At 47.0% G+C, this 13627-nt stretch overlaps 1 protein-coding gene across 1 annotated transcript in view; it reads left to right on the top strand.

The window, feature by feature from the left end:
• ADSS1 (adenylosuccinate synthase 1) overlaps window positions 1–13627 on the top strand; it is a 220677-nt gene that overhangs the window by 84724 nt on the left and 122326 nt on the right. Inside the window, exon 3 of the mRNA XM_069638146.1 lies at window positions 7517–7579. Within this exon, the coding sequence (XP_069494247.1) occupies window positions 7517–7579 (63 nt within the window). The remainder of the gene's footprint in view (window positions 1–7516; window positions 7580–13627) is intronic.

The raw sequence follows: 13627 nt of genomic DNA on the forward strand, positions 1-13627 counted from the left end.
AAGTCTTAGCGTTAGGTTGTTCTTAACAATTATAGCAAGACCCCCAACTCTGGAGGTGGTGCGATCCAATCTTAAAAGAGTATAGTTGTCCGGAATGGCTAACATGATTGCGGGGCCTGCTGCAGGGTGAAGCCAGGATTCGGTAATGGCCAGGAGGTCAGTGCTTTCATTATGGATTAGGTCTGCTATATCTGTGGCGTGGGCTACCATAGAATGGGCATTTAATAATGCGCCTTTTATGTCAATTGGGGTAGGTTGGACAGATAGAGGCTGAGCTTTGTGTTGGCAGTTTGAAGAGGAAGTGGGATCGCTGAAGAGTCGACAGTTAAGCTGAAGTGGGTGTTGGCCATTGGTAACTTTGTATGGCGAGATATTGGGGGTAGGCCAAGCGTCCCTTGGGCGATTAATGGTGAGGTGGGCATTAGTTCGGGGATCATAGATTCTTGGGAGTCTGGCATGAAGTTTATGGTTTCTCTGTTGGAGGCTACAGGGTTTGGTGGCCATGTCAACATGCTTAGGAGGTACACGAACATGTGAAAATTGGTTCTGGGACTGGGCCATGTTGGGGTCTTGTAAAGTGATCAAGTAGAGGATGGTTCTAAGTAGAACAGTGTGGGGTCTTGTAAGGTGATTAAGTAGAGGATGGGTCTGTGTAGAACAGTGTGGGGGTCTTGTAAGGTGATTAAGTAGAGGATGGGTCTGAGTAGAACAGTGTGGGGTCTTGTAAGGTGATTAAGTAGAGGAAGGTTCTGAGTAGAACAGTGTGGGGTCTTGTAAGGTGATTAAGTAGAGGAAGGTTCTGAGTAGAACAGTGTGGGGTCTTGTAAGGTGATTAAGTAGAGGATGGGTCTGAGTAGAACAGTGTGGGGGTCTTGTAAGGTGATTAAGTAGAGGATGGGTCTGAGTAGAACAGTGTGGGGGTCTTGTAAGGTGATTAAGTAGAGGAAGGTTCTGAGTAGAACAGTGTGGGGTCTTGTAAGGTGATTAAGTAGAGGATGGTTCTGAGTAGAACAGTGTGGGGGTCTTGTAAGGTGATTAAGTAGAGGATGGGTCTGAGTAGAACAGTGTGGGGGTCTTGTAAGGTGATTAAGTAGAGGAAGGTTCTGAGTAGAACAGTGTGGGGTCTTGTAAGGTGATTAAGTAGAGGAAGGTTCTGAGTAGAACAGTGTGGGGTCTTGTAAGGTGATTAAGTAGAGGATGGGTCTGAGTAGAACAGTGTGGGGGTCTTGTAAGGTGATTAAGTAGAGGATGGGTCTGAGTAGAACAGTGTGGGGGTCTTGTAAGGTGATTAAGTAGAGGAAGGTTCTGAGTAGAACAGTGTGGGGGTCTTGTAAGGTGATTAAGTAGAGGAAGGTTCTGAGCAGAACAGTGTGGGGTCTTGTAAGGTGATTAAGTAGAGGAAGGTTCTGAGCAGAACAGTGTGGGGTCTTGTAAGGTGATTAAGTAGAGGAAGGTTCTGAGTAGAACAGTGTGGGGGTCTTGTAAGGTGATTAAGTAGAGGAAGGTTCTGAGTAGAACAGTGTGGGGTCTTGTAAGGTGATTAAGTAGAGGAAGGTTCTGAGTAGAACAGTGTGGGGTCTTGTAAGGTGATTAAGTAGAGGATGGGTCTGAGTAGAACAGTGTGGGGTCTTGTAAGGTGATTAAGTAGAGGAAGGTTCTGAGTAGAACAGTGTGGGGTCTTGTAAGGTGATTAAGTAGAGGATGGGTCTGAGTAGAACAGTGTGGGGGTCTTGTAAGGTGATTAAGTAGAGGAAGGTTCTGAGTAGAACAGTGTGGGGTCTTGTAAGGTGATTAAGTAGAGGATGGTTCTGAGTAGAACAGTGTGGGGGTCTTGTAAGGTGATTAAGTAGAGGATGGGTCTGAGTAGAACAGTGTGGGGGTCTTGTAAGGTGATTAAGTAGAGGAAGGTTCTGAGTAGAACAGTGTGGGGTCTTGTAAGGTGATTAAGTAGAGGAAGGTTCTGAGTAGAACAGTGTGGGGATCTTGTAAGGTGATTAAGTAGAGGATGGGTCTGAGTAGAACAGTGTGGGGGTCTTGTAAGGTGATTAAGTAGAGGAAGGTTCTGAGTAGAACAGTGTGGGGTCTTGTAAGGTGATTAAGTAGAGGATGGGTCTGAGTAGAACAGTGTGGGGTCTTGTAAGGTGATTAAGTAGAGGATGGGTCTGAGTAGAACAGTGTGGGGGTCTTGTAAGGTGATTAAGTAGAGGATGGGTCTGAGTAGAACAGTGTGGGGTCTTGTAAGGTGATTAAGTAGAGGAAGGTTCTGAGTAGAACAGTGTGGGGTCTTGTAAGGTGATTAAGTAGAGGATGGGTCTGAGTAGAACAGTGTGGGGTCTTGTAAGGTGATTAAGTAGAGGAAGGTTCTGAGTAGAACAGTGTGGGGGTCTTGTAAGGTGATTAAGTAGAGGATGGGTCTGAGTAGAACAGTGTGGGGTCTTGTAAGGTGATTAAGTAGAGGATGGGTCTGAGTAGAACAGTGTGGGGTCTTGTAAGGTGATTAAGTAGAGGATGGGTCTGAGTAGAACAGTGTGGGGTCTTGTAAGGTGATTAAGTAGAGGAAGGTTCTGAGTAGAACAGTGTGGGGTCTTGTAAGGTGATTAAGTAGAGGAAGGTTCTGAGTAGAACAGTGTGGGGGTCTTGTAAGGTGATTAAGTAGAGGAAGGTTCTGAGTAGAACAGTGTGGGGGTCTTGTAAGGTGATTAAGTAGAGGATGGGTCTGAGTAGAACAGTGTGGGGGTCTTGTAAGGTGATTAAGTAGAGGATGGGTCTGAGTAGAACAGTGTGGGGGTCTTGTAAGGTGATTAAGTAGAGGAAGGTTCTGAGTAGAACAGTGTGGGGGTCTTGTAAGGTGATTAAGTAGAGGATGGGTCTGAGTAGAACAGTGTGGGGTCTTGTAAGGTGATTAAGTAGAGGAAGGTTCTGAGTAGAACAGTGTGGGGGTCTTGTAAGGTGATTAAGTAGAGGATGGGTCTGAGTAGAACAGTGTGGGGTCTTGTAAGGTGATTAAGTAGAGGATGGGTCTGAGTAGAACAGTGTGGGGTCTTGTAAGGTGATTAAGTAGAGGATGGGTCTGAGTAGAACAGTGTGGGGTCTTGTAAGGTGATTAAGTAGAGGAAGGTTCTGAGTAGAACAGTGTGGGGTCTTGTAAGGTGATTAAGTAGAGGAAGGTTCTGAGTAGAACAGTGTGGGGGTCTTGTAAGGTGATTAAGTAGAGGATGGGTCTGAGTAGAACAGTGTGGGGGTCTTGTAAGGTGATTAAGTAGAGAATGGGTCTGAGTAGAACAGTGTGGGGTCTTGTAAGGTGATTAAGTAGAGGATGGGTCTGAGTAGAACAGTGTGGGGGTCTTGTAAGGTGATTAAGTAGAGGATGGGTCTGAGTAGAACAGTGTGGGGTCTTGTAAGGTGATTAAGTAGAGGAAGGTTCTGAGTAGAACAGTGTGGGGTCTTGTAAGGTGATTAAGTAGAGGATGGGTCTGAGTAGAACAGTGTGGGGGTCTTGTAAGGTGATTAAGTAGAGGATGGGTCTGAGTAGAACAGTGTGGGGTCTTGTAAGGTGATTAAGTAGAGGAAGGTTCTGAGTAGAACAGTGTGGGGTCTTGTAAGGTGATTAAGTAGAGGATGGGTCTGAGTAGAACAGTGTGGGGGTCTTGTAAGGTGATTAAGTAGAGGATGGGTCTGAGTAGAACAGTGTGGGGTCTTGTAAGGTGATTAAGTAGAGGATGGTTCTGAGTAGAACAGTGTGGGGTCTTGTAAGGTGATTAAGTAGAGGATGGTTCTGAGTAGAACAGTGTGGGGTCTTGTAAGGTGATTAAGTAGAGGATGGTTCTGAGTAGAACAGTGTAATGTCAGATGCATAGTGTGTTCATATGAGTGACTTGAGTGCTAAGAAGGTAAAGCTAGGCAAGGCTAAACATGACAGTCAGAGCAAGCTATGAAAACGGATACCAAGTACATGGGCGTTAACAATATTCGCTCAGTCTAAACGTGGCTTTGCTACTATAGGCAGGAGAAGATTGGCAGTGGCTAGTTACTAAAGCAAGTTCTCATGCAGTCTGAATATGATTTTGCTGCTGTGGGCAAGAATAGATTTGCAAAGGCAAACTGTTAGGCAATCAGGCAGGTTACAGAGACAGTTTCTCACACAATCTAGATGTGACTTTGCTACTGTGGGCAGGAATAGGTTGGCAGAGGCATGTTACAGTGACATTTACTCACACAATCTAAATGCAGCTTTACTGCTGTAGGCAGGCATAGATTGGCAAAAGGTATGTTACAATGACAGTTACTCACACAATCTAGATGCAACTTCGCTGCAGAGGGCTGGAGTGGTTTTGCAAGTGAGTGTACCTAAAGTGAGTTTTGCACATTGAGAGCAGCTTTGTTGTTATGGGTAGCCCAGCATTGCATTAGCAGGCGGTGGGAGCCGCAGTGCAGAGGAGTAAGGCTGCTTAGTGGCTTACAACTTAAAAGCAGTTAGGGAGTATTTGGCTAGTGGGTGCTGAGCAGGAGGAGGATTAATCTACCTTTCTAGATAGTGGTAGGTAGTGATAGGGCAAGTAGTAATCCCTGTAGATTGCAGGATACGTTTAGGAGTATTGTGATCACTAGAAGTGATTAGAGAAGGGTCAGTGGGTGCGCGTTAGACAATGAATAGTGACGTGTTGTGCAGCCGTGGTGAGGGAGGTGGAATGCATGACTAGAGACTAGGTAGGAACAAACAGCAAAGAATACTATTTCTGGTGACAATCGATCGCAAGTATATAAACAGTTAATTAGATTAAGCATATGAGTCAAGCAGCCTTGGGTCAGGCAATAGCACGTGAATAGTATGTGGTCACCCAGTGCAATGCAGCGGCTGAGGTGGTGTAGAAATGTTACCTTTAGGAGGAGCCAATGTGTAAGAGCCAGGGGGTCTGGCAGACGGCAGACACGGCATAAACAGGCATGAAACAGGCGCTGGCCTTGTTTCCCTTGGGCCTTGGAGGGAATGGGCCGGCGTCCAATGGGAGTGGAAGTTGGCCAGGTAGCCAATCGGCGGATGGCAGTGTCTACTGCTGGGGCCTGGTTAGGCAAAGGAGGCTGAAGGCAAGAATCGGTCAGCCATCTTGGAAGGAGTTCAGTACCTCGTGTACCTTGATGGTGGAAAAGGGCACAAAGAGTGCTCTTTCAGGCAGAATTATGCAGATATCAGGGTTTTCTTTGCTAGGCTTCGACGATCGCAAGTGTGCAATAATGCAGGGCTTAGATGGCGGTTTTGCAAAAAATAGCGCAATGGTGGCAGAGCTTACCAATATTTATTGGCTGTTCAGGGATGCTTTCCTTTGTAGGCCCGCTGCTCCTGCAGGGTCGGAACCTACTTGGTGGAGCTCCTGCTCCTCAGGTGGGTTGTGGTTGCCAGTGGTTTCCTCACTACCACTGCACAGAGGACGATTTCCTTTTATACTCTCTTTCTCACTGTAGGGGTCGCAGACCCTTCTCTTGTGGGCAGTGGTTTCCTCGTTATCACTGCCCTGAGGGAGATTTCCTCTAATGCTAGCCATCTCACTGCTGGGGTGCCAGACCCTTCTCTGGTGGCCAGTGGTTTCCTTATTGCCAGTGCACCGAGGAAGATTTCCTCTGATGCTAGCCATCTCACAGCTGGGGTGCCAGACCATTCTTTCATTATGCCCACTAACGTCCTTGCTAATACTGGGCCGGGAAAAAAGCCACCTTAGGCCCTGTGTCCCATATGGTTCTCATGTACCTCCCTTTACCTCTTACCAACCCCTGGGTCCCATCTGGTTCTCATGTACCTCCCTTTGCCTCTTACCAACCCCTGTGTCCCATCTGGTTCTCATGTACCTCCCTTTGCCTCTTACCAACCCCTGTGTCCCATCTGGTTCTCATGTACCTCCCTTTGCCTCTTACCAACCCCTGTGTCCCATCTGGTTCTCATGTACCTCCCTTTACCTCTTACCAACCCCTGTGTCCCATCTGGTTCTCATGTACCTCCCTTTACCTCTTACCAACCCCTGTGTCCCATCTGGTTCTCATGTACTTCCCTTTACCTCTTACCAACCCGTGTCCCATCTGGTTCTCATGTACCTCCCTTTACCTCTTACCAACCCCTGTGTCCCATCTGGTTCTCATGTACCTCCCTTAACCTCTTACGTGGCTTTGATATCTTGCTGAGACTTTCTGGGAAGGGGGCACACTTCTCCAGCTCTGTGGGCTCATCTCCTCTGCACTCATGGTTTAGCAGCATCTTCCTGGCTCGGGGTTTTGGTCTGCCTCCACTCGGCAGGTGGAGAACTTCCTTGGCGTCCTCTTGCCACTCACTGCTTTTCCACAGCTGTCGGTCGGTGTTGGAATTTCCCACGCTGGAAACATCAGACAGCGGCTGGTTTCACCAACAGGACTGGATACTGCTGCACCTGCCACCATTGTGTTTCTCGTTACGGCTGCGTACGGCTCCGCGGCAAGGCTTCTCCTTTGTTCATTTTTATACTTGGTATCCAGTTCCTCCCATGCAGATTGCACAAGTCCTTCTTCTTTGTTATTGACTTAATCCTCATACCTTCTTGGGGCAACCTTCTACCAGTGTTATCCTTTCTTCCGCCACCCCACTTACCTGCCCCACCCCTCCCACACTGGCAGGTTGTTTGTCAATCGGGGGTTCCACCCCCGAACCACCTTACCTCCCTCTCTTCCGCCCTTCCCCGCCAAAAGCCTTTCTCGTCACAGACTTCCATGCGTTCAAACACGCACACACTTACAGTTACCAGCTCCCTGCCCACGGCCTCCTTCCCCAAACATTACTCACACACACACCCAGACATACACAAAAACAAACCACTTACGTTGGCCCCAGCAATTTCCCTCTTCTGGCTCCAGCGTGCCTGTCAGCGCCTGCGCGCACTCGTGCGCCTCGCAGGGGCTGACAGTTCAATTTAGAAACACTGCTCGGAGCAGTCTTTCCAAATCAGTCTTTGAAGAAATCGATTTTTACAAATCGATTTCTTCACTAAGTACCGTCACATCACTTGGTTTGGTTAACTTTAACCTGCAAGCTTTGTGTATTTTCTGCCTGCTCCACATGCAAGAGTGGAGAAATGTGCAACTTGGCTGAACAGGCAAGCGACTGCTATTGGTTATTTGAAGGTAAGGTGATTGCTCATGAAAATAATTGCATTCAGCTGCCAGTGCATACAGTCTCTCTATGTCGTGTGCACTGGATCTTGAACCATCAGAAATAGTGTGTCAGTAGTTGCCTCTATGATATTTTATGTTACTGGGATGGAGTGTACAAGCCCTCTGTCCACTGTTTGAAACCCGTAACTCCCAGAAGGCTTTAGCCAGCACCAACAGCATGGAATGATTTCTTTAGAAAAAAGGCAATAGGCGCTACACAGTAGCCAGCTGTCAGGAATATTATGTGTCTTGCCATGTCCAAGGCCAGCTTGATATGAAATGTTTTATGAAGTAGAGTTCAAATAATGACTATTTCAGATAATATATTTTTCACTTGTTTACTTAGGCAATGGAGTTGTGATCCATTTACCCGGCTTATTTGAAGAAGCAGAGAAAAATGAAAAAAAAGGTATGTAAATTCCTCTTCACTATTTTCAATCTTTAGCGAATGCTTAACATTTCTAAGTAGGAACATTTATGAATGAGGACATCAAGGACGTCATTTCACCAAAATTCCATGCGTAGTGGAAGTGACATCACACGACCCTCTGCCTCTAATGACATCATAGGAAGTGATGTAATTTGACCCCACCCCGAAGTGACATCACAGGAAGTGATGGAAATCGACCTTTCAACTCTTGAGAAAACAGGAAGTGGCATCCCATAGCATTGTTCCTAAGTACACTATGAAAAATATGGTTACGATATCACTGTCATCTCATATACATTTCATGTAAGAATGGACCACCAAATGTACCATTAATATCAGTGCGTATAGGCCCATATTGCTGTGAATGCAGCAGACCTCCAAGGCCAAATGATAATGATGTGTTATTATATAGCACTTACGCTTAAGCGCTTTATATAGAACAAATATACATACAATATCACCCAACCTGTGTTGGTACTCATTTATTGACCTCAGAAGGATGAAAGGATGAGTTGGCCTTGCCGGGGTATGAACCTGCAGAAGAAAACATGGTATAACTGCAACTTGCAAAAAGCAAAATACATAGTCCAAAATGGATGCTTCTTCTACTCTAAGGGCCTCATTACACGGAAGGCGGTAATGGTTAACGGCCACCGTTAATGGTAACGGTGACCGTTAACCATTACCGCCTTACTACGAGGTCCCTTAGCGGGTTGGTGCTTTAACGCCTGCTTTTTGCAGGCGTTAAAAACCAACCCGCTAAGGGACCTCGGAGCTAATTACGGCACCGCAAAATTGCGGTGCCGTAATTAGCGCCTTCCCCATTCCCATAGAGCCCTATGGGGCAGAAATGGGAATGGGGAAGGGCAATGGCGGAAGGGGGATTTACCGCCCCACCAACCTTGGAATGGGGCGGTAAATCCCCTTTCCGCCAAGGCGGTGCCGGTAATTTACCGGCATGGTCCAGGGTGCTAATAGCACCCTGGATCACCGCCTTCCGTGTAATGAGGCCCTAAATGCATTTTGGAGGTTTTTGTCTGCATTGTGAATTTGAGGTGTTTAAGAACAGACTAAATCAGCGACTCACCCCCTGAAGTGTGCCTGAAAAAAACCTTGAATGAGTCTAGCAATTATTGTATAGAATCCCAGAAAGGTACATTATTTGTTATTCCTATTCTTTCATATTTAGCGTCACTGCTCAACGTGGTACACTTGGGGATCCCTCTGTTTTTTTATGAGGCCTGAACAAGAAAGCCAGCCACTCCAGAAACAAAGAGCCACATGGCAATGGCCACATTCCAGGAGCTTCCATTAAAAATAAAGTAAAACATATTTTTTGGGGGTAGCAAGGGAGACCAGGGTGCCCCCCAAATGACGTCCCTGGAGGACATCATAACAGCCCAAGGTGCTGAACTACTGTTTGCTATTGATTATTGCTGTAGAACCACAGAGCATGCTACCTATTGTGTTCTCTGACGCGTGTTTCATGTCAACGGTTGGTCATGTGCAGGGGCTGACCAAGGTCGGGCTGGGAGGGATGAAGGTGGGACAGAATCATCCACACCAAGGTTAATAGTTAGAAAAACGAATTCAAAGGGTACAGAAGGGATAAGGCTTTTAAACAGGAAGGCACCCCACACACCAATGAATGTGCTTCTATCCCGATCAGCACTAAAGGCAACATGTATGCAGCGCTCTGAGGCCCGCGGGCGAGTTGGCGCTTTATACAAATTCTATAGAATAGAATATGTTACATTGCATTCATTTTCCCGACGTGCAAACACACACACATTTGTCTTATTGCAAACATAATACATGATCAGCAGCCGCTTGAGAACACAGAGGCTCACAGTTCCGCCCGCTGCCGAAGGTGAACACCAGCATGTGCCAGTCACTCAGGACCTTCAGTCACTGACAGTCAAGCAGATGAAGCTCAGACATTGTTCTTCAAAACTATCACCCTGATATGCTCCGTCACAACATATATAAGCAGGAATTTAAATATTCACCTGATGGCCAGATGGCCAAGTCCACCACCAACCCATTCTCACTGAGCTTAACATGCAAAGACCTATGCCTAATAATTCCAAATGCTGAACTTACTTTTATTTAAGAAATCATTCAATCTGAAATACATATTTGTTGTTCTGTTGGTATTGTTCTTTTAATACTCTCCAATGCATCCCCTTTACGTAAATTGGTTTCAGAAGCGCGCGGTTGACAGAAATGTGTGACTGATGCCCGGCAACCCTTTAAGGGCCCGACTCTTTTTAGACACGCAGAGAGAACAGGTTTTCCATCAGTGTTTGGGGGATGGAAATGCAAGTTTGACAGACGTGGTTTGAACCACAGCTGTCACACCTAAAGAAAAGTTCATGACAGGATTAGAATTTCCCCTGTGCTGGTTTGCGGCTCCCCTTGCACCTGTTCCCAACAGGCGCAGGAGGATGGCCCTCATTTATACTCATTTAAAAGTGCATGATATTTGAGAATTCGACCTGTGCTTTTAAATGTGCAGGAACGCCCCCTGAAGTGCACAAAAGGCATCTAAGAAGTGCTAATTCATGCCCAGTGTGCTCACCTGATCATTTGCGCCAATACATTTTCAGAATCTTGCCAATTGTGTTTAAATACATGCTATTAAGCAGTGTACCGAGGGTGTTCTCACTGGTAGACCTCAGGGATCTTTTGTTCAGGAGGCCAAGGATCCCAACCCTGGGGGAAGACAAGCAAGGGAGGATCACCTGCGCAGGGGATCCTTGGGGACTATGGAAGGAATGGCCTTGGTCGAGACGCAGTATCCCCTTTCTTTTCACGTACCCCTACCCGACATCCCCTCTGTCTGTATGGGATATTGTCACTAAAGACCCATCCTGACCCAACCCTTCCCTATATACAAAAGAAGGCGAAACCATCCGGGAAAACCAAAATCATTCCTAAATCCTAGCATAAGTTTTACCCCTCCTTCTTCGACACCCACTTCTCAACAACCCTACGTTCAAATTCCCTTTTCTGATAATAATCCACAACATCTTTATCCCCTTTTTGTTGAATACCACAACTCCCATAATTCCTCTCCAGTGCTGTTTCCAAAAACCACTGGGACGAAGAAGAGGAAAAAGAAAGCTGTAAAGATTACCCATAGCAACCAATGCACCAGGGATTCCTATGAGCAGTCACCATTTTGTCCCAATAACGAGGCCAGTTAAAGTCAGGCCTCCCACTGCAACCATTTCCACCTGAAACCTATCAAGACTCCCAGTCACTATAACAAGCAGAACACACAAGCACACTTTGAGCGAGCTGAGATGCTGGATGGAGCACAGAGGCCACAAGGAGATTTCGAGCTAGAGAGACCTGGACGGCCTGGAGAACCAAGGGCTGCCTAACTGCTGGGCCTGTGAGTACAGGGGAGGCTGCAGTGAGGCGAAGGAGTGCGAACTCCAAGGAGCCAAACCATGGGCTGCTGGGGTCACCTGGCAGTGCAACACCAAAGCTCCTGCCCTGGTCAAACAGGAGGGCCTAGGCCTTTGAGGGCAGGTGGTAGGACCCTGACCTCAACATCAGGTGGGCAGTAGCCCAGCCTGCAACGCAGCGCCGTTCAACCTCCATGAGAAGCACATCTCCCGACAGCAGCACTCGATCCGTGGCAGGGTAAGACCACATGAGGGTGCACCTCGGCCACAGCAACACGGATGAAATACCCCCGAATCATCTGTGCGCCGTCATTAGCTGTATTTGCCGTTCCTTTAGCCCCATTTCCATTCATCCACACGAGGAGCTCTCGAAAATGGCCGCCGCAACCATTGTTTATCTGGTTGCCTAGCAACCCATACTTGCGCGCTCTAACGGCATTGGTCCAAGCACGTACTTCCTGCAGAGTGACGTGCCGGAAGGCGCAAGCCTGCCCCCTCACAAGGCACCCTGGTAAGGTACAGGCCTGCCTCTGCCTGTCCGTGCGTGGCCGTCGGCCAGCTACTCTGCTCGGCTGGTCATACCATACCCCACCACCCACACCCTAATCCAGTCCCTTCGCCCCCTCCACTGCTGCCGCTTCATGCTCTGGACGCATCGCCTGCACAGAACTGAACTTAACAGCCGCTGGACCTTACGATAAGGAACTGGAGTCGCACGTAAATCAGAGTACTTACACTCTTCAAATGCTACTCTGACCGTTTTTATCTAAGTCTCGACTGTAAGTGATCATTGTATGTATTGCATTGACATGATTTGACCCATAATGCACTCCTGGGCGACCATATGCAACCTAGTACGGTAATTAGCAGCCGCTTCCCACGTATAAGCAATTGTCCCAAAGACTCTTAGTGCCACGTACACCGGCTCATATATTTGCCGTTAACAGATCTAGAGTCATACGCCTGCATAGACCATGGACATGCGCATAAATTGCCAAATGCTTACATGCTATACCATTTAGCCCAAAACTGTCAAACATAAGGCAACAACTCTAGTTAGTCTGTCTGAGTTTCCTTCTATTACACGTCTGTGCTTATCACTGCACTCAAATGGTAATAAGGGTTTTGTTTATCAATGTTACTCTAATTTCTGCCTCAAGCAAAATGTGCCTCACACTACACAAGCAAATTGACGTCTCTGACTTATTGACTTATGTATAAGTCTAAGGTACCATTGTTCTAAGCACCCAATCCATGAATTGACTTTGTTTATTTGATCTGTGCAACCGTGTTAAACTTGTATTCAGGTAACTGTACTGGGATAGCACCATAGCAATTCTGATCAGGCTAACATTAAGTCACAGTATCAGCTAGTCTAACTAAAGAAAACTGGGCTCACTCATAAACTTGCCAATCTGCCCGTGTCTCAAACATGGAGTTCAAACTGCCCTGCTCACACTTGATCTTGCCCACACCCTTTCTCCCTGCTCTCCTCAGAGGCACACCAGCCCCACCTACCAAGTTGGCCGCCTCAGCCTCAATCACACCTCTGAATCCAATCACGAACGCACATAAGCTATCACCAGCCGTACAGGTCCCTACTTACCCCATGCCTTTCCCCCTGAGAACCCAATGGTTAGCATCCCGCTGGATCCATCCTTCGTATACTCACAAAAAACATTTAGGAAGGCAAGCGCTTTCTCCACCCTCACCGCCCACCACCCTTAGGCAAAAGGTCACCTTGCATAATCATCAAGGATACCAAAGCCCAAACTAACACCAAAATAAGGGACACTTCTTCCAGCCAAATCCAATCTGCCCTTATCAATGCACACTCCATGTCAGCACAGTCAGCACATGCCACAGAAATCCATGACCTTATCACTGACTTAGATCTTGATGCCTTAGCCATCACAGAAACCTGGCTCCACAAAGCCTCTGGCCCGGCCATCTGCCAAGCCCTACCACTAGGATACACCATATACCGCCAAGACACAACCTCCAATAAGGGTGGAGGTGTTGCCCTCATTGTCAAGGAAGTTCTCAATTCCAGACAAATTAAATCTGCCATCTCAGAAAGCTTTGACGCCCTCTCAGTCAAAATATCCTTTTCATCTCACGACACAATAACAATGCATATAGTCTACCGCCCTCCAGGACCCCTCCTTGATTTCCAAGGTAACCTACTACACCTTCTAGGCGACAACCTAAAAAATACCACAAGAGCAACTCTCTTAGGAGACCTTAATCTTGGATTCAATGATCACAATGATAAGATAGGCAAATCCTTTACTAAAGCTCTCCTAGACATGGGCTTCATTCAAAAAAGTGGATAACCTCACCCACAGTAAAGGTCGCATATTGGATTGGATAGCGGATCACATCTATGCAGTGGACATCAGCTCCAACACCCCACTACCTTGGTCTGATCACCATCTCCTACACTTCCAGCTACCTTCCAGAATAACAGTTAAACATAGCCCACCTATGCCAGCCGCTATGGCTAGATCAAAAAGACTACTTACTAAAGATAGAATCCTGCCTTTCTTAGAAATCTTAGTGCTAAAACAACTGTTTTCCAACAACCCTACAGAACTAGTAGAGCTCTACA

This window comes from Ambystoma mexicanum, chromosome 14 (assembly GCF_040938575.1).
Source record: "Ambystoma mexicanum isolate Mex_15411 chromosome 14, UKY_AmexF1_1, whole genome shotgun sequence".
NCBI classification, from domain to species: Eukaryota; Metazoa; Chordata; class Amphibia; order Caudata; family Ambystomatidae; genus Ambystoma; species Ambystoma mexicanum.